Source organism: Cyclopterus lumpus, chromosome 5 (genome assembly GCF_009769545.1).
Source record: "Cyclopterus lumpus isolate fCycLum1 chromosome 5, fCycLum1.pri, whole genome shotgun sequence".
NCBI classification, from domain to species: domain Eukaryota; kingdom Metazoa; phylum Chordata; class Actinopteri; order Perciformes; family Cyclopteridae; genus Cyclopterus; species Cyclopterus lumpus.
Window position 1 is genome coordinate 2,107,501 of NC_046970.1, and position 17,647 is coordinate 2,125,147.

General features: G+C 45.5%; 2 protein-coding genes across 8 annotated transcripts in view; one reads left to right on the forward strand and one right to left on the reverse strand.

Annotated features, from left to right (window-relative positions):
- LOC117731040 (histone deacetylase 7-like) overlaps positions 1-17,647 on the reverse strand; it is a 50,235-nt gene that overhangs the window by 21,113 nt on the left and 11,475 nt on the right. The window contains exons 2-10 of one of the 7 annotated variants that reach the window (XM_034533165.1): positions 11,799-12,197; positions 6,359-6,427; positions 3,368-3,552; positions 2,685-2,772; positions 2,231-2,345; positions 2,070-2,149; positions 1,305-1,418; positions 564-661; positions 91-171 (exon numbers count right to left, since the gene is read on the reverse strand). In XM_034533165.1, coding sequence (XP_034389056.1) covers positions 91-171; positions 564-661; positions 1,305-1,418; positions 2,070-2,149; positions 2,231-2,345; positions 2,685-2,772; positions 3,368-3,499 — 708 coding nt within the window. In that variant the 5' untranslated portion in view covers positions 3,500-3,552; positions 6,359-6,427; positions 11,799-12,197. Of the gene's footprint in view, positions 1-90; positions 172-563; positions 662-1,304; positions 1,419-2,069; positions 2,150-2,230; positions 2,346-2,684; positions 2,773-3,367; positions 3,616-6,358; positions 6,428-11,798; positions 12,198-17,647 lie in introns of those variants that run through there. The other 6 variants (XM_034533164.1, XM_034533167.1, XM_034533166.1 and 3 more) reach the window with 6 other exon arrangements.
- Positions 10,587-16,074, forward strand: LOC117730370 (putative surface protein SACOL0050). The gene is made up of 4 exons (XM_034532049.1): positions 10,587-10,590; positions 11,591-11,652; positions 11,755-11,943; positions 15,148-16,074. The coding sequence occupies exons 1-4, from the start codon at positions 10,587-10,589 to the stop codon at positions 16,072-16,074; spliced, it is 1,182 nt and encodes a 393-aa protein (XP_034387940.1).

The following is a 17,647-nucleotide window of genomic DNA, read 5'->3' on the forward strand; positions in this document are numbered from 1 at the left end:
CATTCAGTCTTAGAAACACATCAATTCATAGACACACGCACACACACACATGCATGTGCATGTGATCTGTGAGAAGCTGTTGCTGCTCACCAGAGCCGGAAGTCCAGCGGTGATGTTGGGCATCGCCGAGGCGTTGGGAGGCGAGGTGAAATGAGCCAGCATCCTCTGTGCCTGAACCAGACGGACGCCGTTAGTGTCGAGGTCATAGAGACGATCACATCCGACACAAAGAAACATCCACAAGATAAAGTGGATTGGGCTTATCTTCTTGGTGCCATGTATCAACATTCCCTCAAAATGTGGATTCTATTAAAACGTGTATTATACAAGACTTGTGTGTTAGAAACTGTTGGTTAATTAGATGAGGAGCGATCAAGTAACATGCAGCTGCATCATGGGCCACCTGGCCTTCTCAGATCTCCCTGTTTAAAGCATTGGGAACCATCAGTGTGCTGCATGTAACAAGCAACTGGTCCTTGAAAATGCTTTATGAATTAAATCGACAGTGGGAAGACAAAGAAATATAATAACTTATATATAATATGAACCTCAGGGGGGCTCACCTCATGCGCCAATGGGAGGTGCCCATTATCCGAATGGAGGCTGTCGTTGGGTGAGCTGCACCCTGATGCCGGGGTGCTGCTGCTGCTGGGGGAGGAGTCTGGGTGACACATTTCAAACATGTAACGGCCAACGCGATCATAAAAACATGTGTTCACGCCGCTCCAAGTGACGCACAGTGAAATAACATGCAACAAGGTAACAGATACAAATAGAGTATCCTCCGAGTAAATGTAGAGAGAGTAGAGGTACATAGAGTAGAGGTAAATAGAGTAGAGGTAAATGGAAATAGAGGTAAATAGAGGTACATGTAAATAGAGGTAAATGTAAATAGAGGTAAATAGAGTAGAGGTAAATGGGAATAGAGGTAAATAGAGGTACATGTAAATAGAAGTAAATGTAAATAGATAGAGGTAAATATAAATAGAGGTACATGTAAATAGAGGTAAATGTAAATAGAGTAGAGGTAAATGTAAATAGAGGTAAATGTAAATAGAGGTAAATGTAAATAGAGGTAAATGTAAATAGAGGTAAATGTAAATAGAGGTAAATATAAATAGAGGTAAATATAAATAGAGGTAAATGTAAATAGAGGTAAATATAAATAGAGGTACATGTAAATAGAGGTAAATGTAAATAGAGTAGAGGTAAATGTAAATAGAGGTAAATGTAAATAGAGGTAAATGTAAATAGAGGTAAATATAAATAGAGGTAAATGTAAATAGAGGTAAATGTAAATCTACCCAGAGCTTCTGTCCGGTGCTTCACAGCGGGGGGGGCGCTGGTCTTACGCTGCAGCGGGTTCGGCCTTGTGCTGATGAGCTTCTTTAACTTCCACTTCAGACTGGGCTCAGAGACTGCAGACACACATATACACGACATGAAGAAGAGCACACACACACACACACACACACACACACACATAAATATCATTGGCTTTTAAACTCACACAACTTATTGATGCTCCCGCCCAGTATTGTAAATACTGTGAGGATGAACCCAGCAAATACCTCGACCCTGGTCAATAGTGTTTACGTTGGTCGGGCTCCAAGGAGCTCAAACAACACAATCAACCAGGGGACGGCTCAGAGCAGATAAAAGGCAGCTTGTGTTGTCGTCGTGCCAAAAAAAGCACTGGTGTGTGTGTGTGTGTGTGTGTGTGTGTGTGTGTGTGTGTGCCGGCACCCAAGGGTTCTAGGGCAACGCAAATTAATAATGTTTGCGTACAGCAAGACGAGACCACTCCCACTCCCTCGTTCGTCTCTCACGCGGTTCAACACCTTCTTTAAAGTGACGTCACAGAATCGGCGTCTCTCTGGCCCTGCAGGCCGAGAGCTGAAGGAGTCTCCTCCGGCTCACAATATGTAACGTAATGACAGACGCTGAACGGTGTTGCAATGAACAAAATGTCCCCCTGAGCATTGCAGTCAAATGTCTCATGGTGGGAACCCTCATCTCACACACACACACACACACACACACACACACACACGACCAGGTAAGCTCACCTGTCCTGCGCAGGGCCAGGTCTTTCCGCTGGTCGCCGGCTGGATGCTGAGGCGTTGGGGACATGTCAGGAACCGGGAGCCTGGGTCACCAAAGGAATATAAAGGTTGATACCAAGAGAGAGGACAACGTTGGACAACTCATTGATCCGTCTGCCCCTCACCTGTATCCAGGTGAAGGGCTGCTGCGGTTCGGAGGGACCCGGTCATGGGCGGGTTGGCTCTTCATGATGATGTGTTCCCGAAGCTTCTGCCTGACCAGAGGACTGGCGACAGCACCTAACGGTCGACAAAGCCACTTCTTCAGGCTGATGATATAACATAAAGAATAACACGCTTCTGAGAGAGGGACTGCGTATATAACGATCAGGAGACTTCTGGAGCCGGTTGCAGGTTATTTGTCACTTTCCTTCGTACGGTAAAAACAGCCTTTAGTTTGATATGAGTACACATTTCCTTTGAATATAAGAATACATCGCAGCCCTGTAGGAAATCCCCGTCTACCGACCCCCTCAGTGTGCTATGATTCATATAAGAGCTCTTCAACAGCCACATGGTCTGTCGGGGAACCTACGAAAGCACATCCCACTCCAGTGAAACACCCGCCGTCATACTCACTCTGCTCATTTTTACTCTTTCGTATCAGCTGATGTAGCTCTTCTCTTTTCTCCTGCTCCATGTCTCTTTGCCTTTGTTCAATGTTATACTGAGAAGAAGAGAGAAGAAGCAATATCAACACTGATCAGTCTGCTTGGGCTGATGTGCATGTTGGATTTACTGACATTTTATTAATTAATTTCCCCCCTTAAACTTTTATTTTTTTGACATAACTGAATATGCCTTCTAGATGTAGTAATAATAATAATAATGCATTTTATTTATATGGCGCTTTTCAAGGTACTAGAGCACACAATCACACATTAAAAGCAGTTCTGAACCGGTGGGATTTGATTTGTGATCGGTGCAGAGTTTGGGGAGAGAGTTCCAGAGGGAGGGGGGCAGATAAAGAGTTAGTGCAGCAGCAACCAGCTGACCCTGAACAGCTTAGATCAGACTGTAATGCTGGTCTGTTGACAGGAAGTTGACCTGCTGCTTCCTCATTCCTGCTGAGCGTTCATCAACCTGTGTGCTGAAGGAGGTCCATCTGCATCTCACCGGTATACCAATGAAATGCGGGTGTGGAGAGGAAGCCAGATGTCGCACGACTGGAGCCGGTCGAAATATTACTTTTTATTATTCAGATTCTTATTTGCACTGCTGCTGGTGCCGCTGAAGCTTCACCTCTACTGGTTTGCGCTTACCTGCAAGTGCTGCTGGGAAAACTGGGAGCAATGCTGAGAGGTCAGGGGTCCGAGGAAGAAGGGAGGGCGGGGGGCCAGCATGGCCGAATCTAGGCCTGGATGCAACAACCTCTGGGTCACACTGAGGTCCATGAGCTGCTCCCCATGTGTGTGTACTGAACCCCGATTGCTGAAGACCACATCCACTGCAGAAGAGAGAGGGAGACGATCACACACCCATTGGCTGAAGAGCGATGCTGCACCCGCCTCTGGATGGGAGTCAAATGGGGGGGGGGGGGATTATATTTCACCATTAAAGACATATCATCATTATAGATTAAGAGTATCAAAAGTAGTACAAATATCCGAGATGTGATAATGGATAATAGGTTTTTAAAGAAAAAGTCCAAGAACACTCTGAGGGCCGATTACAGGGTGTGCTTTACATGATCAGAGTGCACTCAGTTTATTTGGCACAAGCGTATGCCCAGATGTGTACTTGTACTGGAACTCTGCACATTCATATTTCATTTCATTCAAGCCTTCCTGCCTCAAGTGAAGTGGCCATTGTCCAGCAGAGAGTGGGGTGTTGGTGTGCGTTCGGGGTTTGAGGGCCACAAAAGAAAGAAAGCGTGAAGGAAAGTCGGATTAGAACATTGCGTGGTCGAGGCATTCGGGTCGGGTACAGCAATCTGTCATCGCCCTTCCATGTTTTACTTAAAATGAAAGAAATACAAATCTACGTTTAGCACAAGTTGGACAATTGAACCGAGCTGGCGTCCTAATGAGAGGCAGGTGTCTTTGTTATAGGTGTAAAAAGGTTTTGATCCATTGGTGCAATCTGGAAATAAGTGAGAACCTCACATTTCAACTCAGATGATTGAACTAAATAACATAACATAATGATAACTGGTCGTGAGGAAACATCGTCCTACGTCTGTCTCTTGTGATGCAACAATAAGACCGAAAACAGATGCGAGCTGGACGTGATATTTTCTGTTCACGTGTCAACGCGACTGACACCCGAAACCAATGAACACGGAGAGGAATGTCTTGGTACAGAAGACAGATACAGTATGGAGAGAGACACCGTCCTCCCTCTGGGGTGGAGGGACAGAAGGACGTGGAAATGTACTGAGCCTGCATGATGACGGCAACCCAAAGTATTGCTTCACATCACTCACACGATTCCTGGATGTTTCCTTACTGAAATACCCGGCCGGATTACGCAATACCTCGCGCAACGTCTCAGAGGAGCCGACTTCACTTGTTTGGAGCGTTATACAGGATTTTAATATTTAATATTACATTATCGAACCAAACAACACAAAAGGACACATGAAGATAAGTCAAGTCGATTGTGTTTCTAGAGTTTAACCTTCAGGCTTCAATGTCTAATATTAGACCCACATCACCTCTACTACTAGGACAGAGGAAAGGCCCACATCCCCTCTACTACTAGGACAGAGGAAAGGCCCACATCCCCTCTACTACTAGGACAGAGGAAAGGCCCACATCCCCTCTACTACTAGGACAGAGGAAAGGCCCATATCACCTCTACTACTAGGACAGAGGAAAGGCCCACATCACCTCTACTACTAGGACAGAGGAAAGGCCCACAGCCCCTCTACTACTAGGACAGAGGAAAGGCCCACATCACCTCTACTACTAGGACAGAGGAAAGGCCAACATCATCTCTACTACTAGGACAGAGGAAAGGCCCACATCACCTCTACTACTAGGACAGAGGAAAGGCCCACATCACCTCTACTACTAGGACAGAGGAAAGGCCCACATCCCCTCTACTACTAGGACAGAGGAAAGGCCCACATCACCTCTACTACTAGGACAGAGGAAAGGCCCATATCACCTCTACTACTAGGACAGAGGAAAGGCCCACAGCCCCTCTACTACTAGGACAGAGGAAAGGCCCACAGCCCCTCTACTACTAGGACAGAGGAAAGGCCCACATCACCTCTACTACTAGGACAGAGGAAAGGCCCACATCACCTCTACTACTAGGACAGAGGAAAGGCCCACAGCATCTCTACTACTAGGACAGAGGAAAGGCCCACATCACCTCTACTACTAGGACAGAGGAAAGGCCCACAGCCCCTCTACTACTAGGACAGAGGAAAGGCCCACATCACCTCTACTACTAGGACAGAGGAAAGGCCCACATCACCTCTACTACTAGGACAGAGGAAAGGCCCACATCACCTCTACTACTAGGACAGAGGAAAGGCCCACATCACCTCTACTACTAGGACAGAGGAAAGGCCCACAGCCCCTCTACTACTAGGACAGAGGAAAGGCCCACATCACCTCTACTACTAGGACAGAGGAAAGGCCCACAGCCCCTCTACTACTAGGACAGAGGAAAGGCCCACATCCCCTCTACTACTAGGACAGAGGAAAGGCCCACATCCCCTCTACTACTAGGACAGAGGAAAGGCCCACATCACCTCTACTACTAGGACAGAGGAAAGGCCCACATCACCTCTACTACTAGGACAGAGGAAAGGCCCACATCACCTCTACTACTAGGACAGAGGAAAGGCCCACATCACCTCTACTACTAGGACAGAGGAAAGGCCCACATCCCCTCTACTACTAGGACAGAGGAAGCAGCTCAGAACTGACCTCCAGACAGGTTGCACACTGAGCTTCCTGCAGGAGCCTCACAGACTCAGTCTGACCCCCAAAGACTCAGAGAGGAGTAATCATGTCCATGAAGGCGTTTCAGAGGAAAACACTCCCACGCTCTTATTGCTGCGGGTCAAGTGAGACTTTCACACAGTCGAACATGAAACAACACGCGGGGAGTTAATAAGGCCGGATCTATTTATAGCACAAGATCATATCTTACATTTTAAGCCCAGTCTCAGTTCTGTTGTCCCGCTTGGTAACAAAATACTAAATTCATAACACAATATTTGTTTGTGGGAACATAAATGTGTGTTCATGTATTCTGTGTGTGAGTGGAGACGTGTTGTGCCACTGGAATCCTACCTGGCCAGGTAACTTAAGGCAGCCGTGACACTGAACTCAAACCCGTCACACTTTTTAGCTGCTTCATGCCTGCAGAAAACAATTTGTCAGAGCTGAAGTTGAAGGCTTGGCTGTTTATTTTACATTAAATTAAATTGAACGTGCAACAGGAAATACCCGTTGTAGCGGAACAGTGTGTGTTACCAGAAGAATGTGTGTGTGTGTGTGTTTTCAGAGAAAATCAATCACTGGAGCAGCGGGTCTGTGGTGTTAGTGGTGGTGAGGGACTCTGCGCACGCGCGCGCGCACACACACACACACACACACACACACACACACACACACACACACACACACACGGCTGCAGCAACTGTACATTCTTAAGTTATGGATCATAAAACTCACAGATCGGATCAGCACGGAAGAAAAAGGGGAGCACATTTAATTTGTTGAGGTCCCTGATCATTGCAGATCCCTAATGATCCATATTACCAGATCCAGATCCCTTTGTTGTTTGATTAGAGCAGCTGGTCTACAAGGATCCGGACTATTACCGTCCCACAAATCATTTCAACCACCCTGAAGTCAAACTATTCACAATTCTAAAGGTTATCCTTTTACTTTCTTAAGAGTCATTTGTTGGGTTTCTTCTTTCATAAAAAAGGCCCACAATTCAAATGATTAGGACATTAAAGATTGTATTTTTATTAATTAAAACAAATCCTGTCATGAGCAGTTTTAATGATGTATTATAAACTGCTAGAGTGTAAACGGGTCATAATTATAATTAATAATGTATTATTTTGACGTTGCTGTGAAAACATCTCCTTCAAACAACTGGATTCAACACGAGATTACATGTGAACTCGTCATGATGAATATATACAATGCATCCTTCACCAAAGCGCCTGAACGCATCGTAATGGAACTGAATGGAACGTAAAACCTTATTTCCCAGCGTGGTGGTTAACGTTAAAGACGCGTCCTCCCAGAGACACACGGTCGACGCCGGCTTCCTTGTGTTTATGAAATGTGTTTATGAAATGTTGGGTATTGTTCCGCAGTTTCAAATGAAAGGCCCCGATACCGAAGCTGTATCCTCCAAGGTCTCCTCCACAATGACAACGCTGATTGCTTCCCAAGACTTCTCTAGAGAGGACATTTACAGTTTGGAGTCGTTTCAACACATTACAAAAAAAAGTAGCGCAATGCTGGAGGTATTTTTAGCCTTTTATTTTTGCTTTCCACGGCCTGCTATTCATGGACGGTGCTCTAAAAATGCATAGATACATATTTTACAACTGAAAAGTAATACTATTTATGAGATAAAAATCGTGAACGTTTTAAAAATAAGCAGAAGTGCGCGGGGATAAGATCTGTGTGTGCGCTTCGCTCGCTCTCATTTGAGCGCTTGTTGGGGCTAAAAATAAGCCGGAGAGAAACTTCTGGTTTCTGTAATAGCATATTCGTTTCACCATCATCCTCTTTCTGTGTGTGCACAACACTGAATCACACACACACACACACAGACACACACTCACACAGAAACAGTGACTTCCTGTTTCTAAAGTTAGTCTGCACCATAACATCCTCTCGGTTCATTTAGACGAGCAGAAGCTGCTATTTTAGTTGAATGGCTTCTTCAGCGGTTCGTCTCTGCAGCTTGAGAGTCGCAGATGTCCTTCAGCAGTATTTAAGTGGGCCTCAAATGTGCTTTGTTTATTGTTGGAGTGAACTGCACAGTGCTATTGGATGGCGTTAGGTCAGGCCCGGTGCGACCTGCTATTTGTATACATGAACACTGGAAGCCGGCTGGAGGATAACGGATGCTTGTTGAGCAGAAAGAGCAGGAGGTCGGTTATAAAATGTCACAACAATGACTATTAATACTGTGTTGAGTGAGAATTAATGCATGTTTACCAGGCTGACACTGGGTTACCTACACACACACACACACACACACACACAAGACATGAGCTCCTCCACCATGCATGGCCACCTTCACCGCCTCTCCGTGGTCCTCACATTTACAGGAATCCACAGCTGTCGGGGACATTCTGTCCCCTCTGCCTCCGAGCAGCTGGAGCATCCATCTCCGTATGCGTGTGCCTCCACACGAGTGTGTGTCCTTGTGTGTGTTTGTGTGTCCGAAGCCATACGCTCCAAGATATTAATAGCTTGCAGTTGTTTCCCTCGGAGTGTACACAGCAGGTCTTTGTGTTTGCACAAGTCGGATCTGCTCGTGCGACAGTTGAGGCCGCGCGCACACTGGCGTTATTATTAGTGCCCATTTGTTTCTCTTTGAAGGAGCACTGTGGCTCTTTGTGCGACGTTCAGTTCACGCAACCGTGACAGTGTATTTTTAGTGTCACCTGTCAGTCACCACTTGTGTTTCTGTCAGGAATCATGCAAGTGCTGAGCAGAGTTGAATGGCTGCTTCTCAATATATTAATAGCGTCACACCACTTGTTTTTACGAGTGTGTGGCACGTGGCACGTGTGTGTGTGTGTGTGTGTGTTTATAAGTGTATTAATAGCCTTACCAATTGCCCAAACATGCTTCTGTATGTGTATGGTGTGTGTGTGTGCTGGTGGCTGTCAATAAGCATCATGTTTATCAGCTGGACTGCACATGAGAGTTTTTACTACACTATGAATGTGAGCCGATGATATTAGCAAATACAGTGTTGGCAGAAATGTGAAGAGAAATTTACGTACATTAATGTTTTATCGGCTGCATTTTCAATGTGTCCCCATTTCATAAACTAACTGATGAATTGCTTGGTATTGTTTTTGCTAGAAAATGTCGACCACAATTTCCCCGCAGCCCAAAATGAGGCCTTTAAAATTGCCCAAAACACACATATTCAATGTACTATGACGCAATCCTGACGAGCAGAACATCCTGACAATTCTCAAACTAATTATTAAATCATAAAAATATCCCCAGATCAATTATCTGTCAATCTAACGATCAATTAATCAAACTAATCTTACTACTATTTTACAAACAATGTGAGGGATCCTTCGCAAGCTTCACGCTCTTCTCGTTTCCTCAACATTTATGAAGTTACTTTATTTAAACCGTCCATTCCCACACTTGACTCACAGTTGCACAATCAAATCGGTACATGTTCCACCGAGGGGTCAGAGGTCAGACCGCTATAAGACTTCCCTTGATGAGAGGGTCATTTTTCTGGGAGACACACAGAGTCATGCGGATGGCACGAGACCGAGAACACACACGATGTGTACTAATATGTATAATGATGGACACTTTCTGGACCTGGACACAGGACATGAGAGCCGGTACACACCCTCATTCGCACACACAAATCATCACCTCAACGTTGCCCTCAATTATGCAAATGAGGACTTTGGCCGACGTTCGACCTGACGGGAACGCCGCCCGACGTCCTTTAAGCGATTCAAAAGAAACCGTGACTGAATCAGGTCAGCGGTCCGTGTGCACCATCCCCACCTAGATGCATCCACCCCTGCTCCTTCGGGCCTTCAGCCCCTCACACCCATGCACACGCTCCCATGACACACAGGCAGAGGGAGGGTCCTGCTGCTGTGTGTGTTTGAGGAGCAGCTTGTATCAGCAGTCAGCTGAGTTGATCTTAAATCAGGAACAGGAAATGTGACCAGGGGCTCCGGCTGGTCCAGAACACTGGCCCTATTGTCAGTGGCTCAGTGGGAACACACTGGGCCTGTTAAAGGTCATCTGTCCTGGGAAAAGGTCGGTATTGACTTTCACAAAGGTGCGCCCACCGTGGAGATGATGCATGTGAATGGAGATGATGGCCTGGTCACCACGTGTGACTTTGGCCCGGTTCTGTTTGTGAATGCAAACGGACGAACGGGGTCAATGGAGAAGCTTCTGCAGCAAGATGTCCTCTCAGGGTCTACTCTACTGGGGTTGAACCACTGGTCACAGTGGAAAGGAGCAACTAATGTACTGGTGGTGGAACGTCCCTCACTGGTCACAGTGGAAAGGAGCAACTAATGTACTGGTGGTGGAACGTCCCTCACTGGTCACAGTGGAAATGAGTAACTAATGTACTGGTGGTGGAACGTTTACTACCATCTACTGAACTTCTGACGACCTCAATTTATGAAGTTGAAGATATTAAAAGACATTGTGAATGTGTGTCCCACTCAGAGCAATCAATCAATCAATCAATCAAAAACAACACGAGTGCAACTGAATTATATGAATGAACACGCGTTGCATTACAACTGTAACTATGGGTGAGAGTGTGGATTTGTGATGACGTCACAACGCACAACAACGTAGAAAAGCCCCCCAGGCAGGAGGACCAGAACAAGGTGCACACGTCTGCTGCTGAGGGGAATATTGATCCTTTTCACTATTGATCCTTTTCACTATTGATCCTTTTCACTATTGATCCTTTTCACAATTGATCCTTTTCACTTCAACCTGCAGCCGGTGTGTTTTAGGACGAAGCCAAATCGCTGAGGCCGGTACAACCTGTGAGGCCTTTTGATGGACAACATGACACTTATTACCGTACAGCAGCATGCAGGGCTGATTATTATGACGAACACACACTCATGCCGACATTTACCCACAATGCTCAGTGCTGGCTATCTGTGATGATCTGAAAGGCAGCAGGAAGGGGACCGAGTGGAGGGGACGTGGATTCCTTCGGCCCACATGAAACTAATGTAACTGTATCCCTGCAACAGCACCGAGGCTGTGACCTCATCCTACGCACGGCTGCCGTGTGTGTGTGTGTGTGTGTGTGTGTGTGTGTTTCCTTTTTTCTGAACTTGGATGGGATCTAACCATTTTCACGACTTCCGTCACAATACAGCACACACACACACACACACACACACACACACACACTATGTTCCAACAAACAACCAAACATGTGTCGCAGGAGTGAATGAGCCAAACCTTTCAATGACGTTATGAATAGGAAATGCTACACTGGCTCTCACAATGAGGCCTTAATACCATAATTACATCATTATTAACCATATTTACCACCTTAAAAATGGTCACGTTGCCAATTTGGTCGGATTAAGATCATTTAAGGCGGATCATTTTAATTCATTTAATGCATCTGGGGGTCATGACCTCAGGGCATGCGCACTTATTTTGATTTTAGAAATCATTAAGCCGTTTTTTTATATATTTTTTAATTGCTGAACTTCATTTCTTCAAATGCAAAGGAGAAAAGTTCATCTAACTGCAAATGAATAATCTCATAATCTCAGCCAGGTGAGCTGTTGCACCTGCTGCGCTCGGACGCGCGCCCGGAGAAGGACGCCGTGGAGGTGCACGTCAGGAGCGTGCATGCGCTCTCGTGCACAGGGGAGCAGGAGAGCGTGCAGCCCTGCGACATGTTGCACAGCGAAACCCCTTTTTTCTTTTATCCCCAACAGATAGTCGGGAGCTTTCTTTTCAAGACACGAAAAACTTCGCCTACCGTTCAACCGCGACGCGTCCGCGACACCCGCGGGGCCGACGGCCGGCTCGCGCAGGGAAGCCGGGGGGAGAAGCCTCGGTGGAGAAGCCGGGGGGAGAAGCCGGGGGGAGAAGCCTCGGTGGAGAAGCCGGGGGGAGAAGCCTCGGTGGTCCCTCCGGGTCGTAACTGAGTTTAGTTGTCAGACTGACGTTTTAAACTCGGACACGTTGGTTCCCGTCCGCACGCGCCGCACACGTGATCACGGAGAGCTGCCCTCCGGTCCGCCTCCTTCTCACCGAGTGTCGGCGGAGGTGAAGCCGCCGGCTCGCGAGCCTCTTTTCACCCGGAGAGGGCTTCTGGTGTGAGGGCTCCACCTGCTGAAGGAGGCTCCGTGCGCGTGTGTGAGTGCGTGTTTTACATCTGGGATAAAATGAGTTTGGAAGAAGGTACATTATACATTATGAAAAATATAAAATATATGTACTCATATCATGAATAATATACTCATATATATATATATATATATATATATATATATAAATCTATATAGCTATACATCTCTCTATATATAAATAATATACTCATATGAGTCATATCATATTTTATTATTTACACCTCAAAATTAATATAAGGTTCCCTTACATTTTTATATATATAAATATATTTAAAAATATTTATATATATATATATATATATATATATTCCGTGTATATATTCACATACTGAATACAGGTAATGCATTCAGTTTGCTATGCTGATGATTTGACATTACAACTACATAAGTGTTCATGCTTACATGTTTACTACTTTGTTGTCCCTGTTTATTTGTTTATTTCTAACATTCCTTGTATGTATACGCATACATGGCCTATAAAGCCGATTCTGATAAGAATGAGGAGCATAATACAGAAGACGGAGACTAAGAAAAAGGAGTGCGTTCATAGAAGTTTTGAATATATATATATAACTGTTGTTAATGGTATATAACTACACACTGGGAGAGTTTTTAACGTCTATGGAATCACTTTTGGCTGTCGCGGAGTTTTCCAGAAGGTATATCTTTCATCATTTGTGTACTTTTGGGACACGTTTGTGGCATCAGACGGGATATTTGTAGAGCCCAAAACAGAAATATACATGTGGCCATTAAAAGTGTGAGAAAACCACAGAACCAAACATATTTAAAATATCAGGCCATGTAGAAGGCCTCAAATATAACAAACACATCCACTTAACAACACGTGTAACATGCATTTAAACTGCAGGTTTATTTAACTATTGATATGCTGATAATTCAACGTACATGTTTATTTTACTCTATTATGTGGCTTCTTCCTGATGTTTCTCTTTATTATTTTGGGATCTGACCACCTGACGAAGCCAAAGGCAAACGTTCACGTCCACAGACAATGCACACACACACACACACACACACACACACACACACACACACACAGACTCTTAATTCAGACAGCGCTGCCCGTTCTCACATGTCCTCTCCCGGACTGAACCCTCACTGTCTCTCTCCGTTTCCTCGTCCGGCTCGCGGCCAAAAAAAGAGAATCGACATCATTGGATCCGTGAAGATAAACCGATCTGTGACAAACTCGTGGAGCTGAGCGAGTGTTCCCGTTAATATGAAGCAGGCGCGTCCCGAGAGGGAGTGAACAGCGTTGCTGTTGTTCACTTAAACTGTTGTGGTGGACACGACGGCCTGAATCTGCATCAACAGAACTCACAACATGACAACAACAACATTGCCTCTGTGCTCCTGCAGGACATCACAGTCCTAGATAGATATTTACTTTATAAAAACATGCACATTTAGTCCCTGATAGCTGATTATGAAATGGAATACAGCCCGGCGGACCATAAGCACGGCCTCTAACTTTTAAATTCTAAAACACACTCTTTTATTTATTTTTTACAAATAACCATCATAATTAGATCCATCAACAATGACCTGCTCACGCCCAAACGGCTGCAGCCAATCAGAGCTTGAAGGTTGTGCTTTAATGTGTAAACAATGAAGAGTTAGAGGACTAATTACAATGTTAAAGACTCTGGATGGTATTGTTTTATACTTTGTGTGAACGTTTTTTGTGTGTTTTGAGTTTTTTTATAAAGTTTCAAGTATTGAGTTTTTATAAATTGCGAAACAAAACGGCAATATGCCATCATAAGGGAAGTGTTTGGATCTGTGGGCCTGACTGGACTATAGAGGGTGGGGGGGAGGTCAGGCAGACCCTCAGTAAAAACACCCCCACCTTACAGGGAGAGTATGAGATGCTTCAGAAGTCATCCTCTAAAATCGTGTCACCAGACGCTCCAAGAGATGCAATTTTATACAGAATCCCTGAGAGGATTTCAAAAAGACTGAAAGCCAGAGCAGGGAAGAAGGGAAGAGCCACATATGGCACACATGGGTAGGACTCTGTGGCCGGTAGGGCTCACTCCTCTCCCAGTCACAGGAAGCCAGGAGGAATGAGAGGAATGCAGTCCGGCACTGGTGATGGAGGGAGCAGCAGTTGCAGGGCAGATAGCCAAAAAGGAGTCAAAGAAAAGGAGGCAGATAGGGAGAGTGGAAAAGGGCCGGGGGAGGGAATACGATGCACAATCAGCCCTGGGATGCCCGATGCAAGAGTGATGACTCAGTTTGGTGTGGATGATGTGTGTGATATTGGAGGAGTCACTGACAGAAATGCCACAGCACATGACTGGGACGCGTGGAATGTTTGGAGCTATCAGTCCAACAGATTTCCTGGTACTGGGAGGAGGCCGGGGGGGCTTGTTCCCATCCAGGGGGTCATATACCTGACAGCACCCTCAGACCGACACACATGGAGCTCCTCTGTCCCTCTGTCTTCATCTCTTTAGCTCCTTAGCTCCTTGTTTCATTTTCACTGCAACGTTACCGTCCCCGGGTTCCCTTTTTCAAACCTGCTGAGGCCGTTTTTATTCCTCCCCTGTTCCCCACGTGCCTCGTGCCAACCAGACTAACTCCACTATAGCTGGTGTCCTTAGCGGAGCAGCTAAAGACACACATTCCTCAGTAGATGGTGGAGACTCAACAACGTTATGCAGCGATTTCAATGTTTTCAGCTAGTTGCTCCAGAGTGACGCACAAAAGAAATCTGTTAAATTAGCTTTAAATCACCGGTTACTGTAGAAATGAATTCAACTAAATTAACTATCTAAAGATCATTGTTTTATTGTTACATAAAAGATATAAAGCTCCATTGCGTATATTTAAAGCAGTGGTTGCGGCGTACTTGAACACAACTCATTCCACTGCACCTGTTCAGGTAGCTGCTAGCCGCTGTGTGGTGACTTTGAACCGAGAAGATGCTGCTCGCTGCTCGCTGTGCAGGTAACACCTAAAGCACCTGAAGCATCTGAAGCACCTGAAGCACCTGCAGCACCTGAAGCGTCTGAAGCATCTGAAGCATCTGAAGTGTCTGAAGCATCTGAAGTGTCTGAAGCATCTGAAGTGTCTGAAGCACCTGAAGCATCTGAAGTGTCTGAAGCACCTGAAGCGTCTGAAGTGTCTGAAGCACCTGAAGCATCTGAAGCACCTGAAGCGTCTGAAGTGTCTGAAGCACCTGAAGCATCTGAAGCACCTGAAGCGTCTGAAGCACCTGAAGCATCTGAAGTGTCTGAAGCACCTGAAGCATCTGAAGCACCTGAAGCATCTGAAGTGTCTGAAGCACCTGAAGTGTCTGGAGCATCTGGAGCACCTGAAGCACCTGAAGCATCTGAAGCACCTGACGTGTCTGAAGCATTTGAAGCACCTGAAGTGTCTGAAGCACCTGAAGCACATGAAGCACCTGAAGCACCTGAAGCATCTGAAGCATCTGAAGCACCTGAAGCATCTGAAGGATCTGGAGCATCTGAAGCATCTGGAGCACCTGAAGCGTCTGGAGCATCTGGAGCATCTGAAGCATCTGAAGGATCTGAAGCATCTGAAGCGTCTGGAGCATCTGGAGCATCTGAAGCATCTGAAGCGTCTGGAGCATCTGAAGTGTCTGAAGCATCTGAAGCGTCTGAAGCATCTGAAGCATCTGAAGTGTCTGAAGCGTCTGAAGCACCTGAAGCATCTGAAGCGTCTGAAGCGTCTGAAGCATCTGAAGCGTCTGAAACATCTGAAGCACCTGAAGGATCTGAAGCGTCTGAAGCGTCTGAAGCGTCTGAAGCGTCTGAAGCGTCTGAAGCCTTTCCATTCCCAACACCAAAGCGAAGTCAACCCACAAAAGAGACAGACAGCGCTCAGCGCTCGCCGTGCTTCTCTGGAAACTGACGGTGAAGCTGGAAAGTGTCGCTTTGCGACGCCTTCACACTTCTTGTGTGCGCACATGTGGAAAAAGGTCAAAACGCGTCGAGTTCAGAGGAGCGTGTGCCCCTTTCAGGAGGAATGTGCCTTTTAAAGTCGTACGTCAAACTGAACAGGACGCTGATGCTCATTTTGCTAAATTCATATGATGTCTGTTGTTCACGAAGCACTTTTATCGAGTGAAACGTCCAAATATTACAAGAGAAACACTTCTAAACATAACGAGGGCCATTGAACTGGATAACAATGTAAAGCAATGTGGAAAAGGCAACAACAACGTACCGTTAACATTTACTTCATATTTCCTTCCTCAATGACAAATGACAAAACCCTTCTGACAGTTTTGCCCTTCACAAATAAACTTAGGTCTCAATTAGAGCAGATTGTTGCAGTACAGCTGCTCCGCCACAAGGGGGCGATGCACAGTGGCATGGCTGCTGTGTGTTGTTTGTTCTCCAAACACAAACAACAGCCTGTTCCAAGAGCTGGAAGTGAACTATCAGCCCCGAAGCTCCTTCCTCATCCCCGCTCTGCTTTCTTGGATTCGCCCATTACGAGTCCAAGTTCTTTGAAAAACTCATTTTAGAGAAACCTTCTGGAAAATTATTTCTAGTTTCTAATTAAAGGTTTCTAGATACAAACAATGACTCCTTTTAGATATGTATTGGACATTTTAGAGAGGACTTAAGACAAAGACCAATCCTTGTGTGTCCTCAGCTGACACTGTTTGGCCCCTGAGGGCCACTTCCAGCAGACTGTGGCATCTTAACCTGCTGACCTTTGACCTTTAGAAACCGAACCCAGAGTTTCATCATTTATCAACACGACCATCAAGTTCATCAAGTGAAGTATGGCTTCGTGTTTCCATGTTTATCCGCTGAATCGTTTGCTCTCTAAAATCAGCGTTATACAAAACGTCCATCACAAGTCCCTGAGAGTCTTTATGTGAGGACACTGGAGAAGGCGGGACCAGAAAAATACTTTAAAATGAATGAATTATCAAAATCACTGCCCTATTGAGTTCTGTCAATCAACTAATGGACGAATGGAGAGATCTTTTCAGTTCAATCCCTGAACCCTTGTTGCTCTTTGCTGAGATTCTGCCACTCGGAGACATACTGAAAGTATTAATTGGATTATCACATAATATATATATTTATATATATATTGGTTGGAAAGGGTGTGATCTGTCCAAGTTGAGTCTGGATTCTTTTATGAGTAATAAACTCCCTAAAACAGTAATGTGTGTTCTTCAGAGCCAAACAAACCATGCATGTCATCATGACAACACCATTATTTTTACGAGAGAACACGGTTCTGATTTATTGCCCAAAAAAAACAACGTCGACAAGTCTCTAAACATCGGAGCAGCACGGGAGAGTAAAAAGAGAGAGAGCGTTGAGTGTTTTTGGGGGGCGAGAGAGGCTGAGGCGAGCGTTTCATCTCATGCAGCGAGACCAGGAAGGATGAAGGGGGAAAGCCTTGTGCCACTTTCCAATCATTTTTAATTGATTTCCATAAAAAGATGTGACCGTGGGCA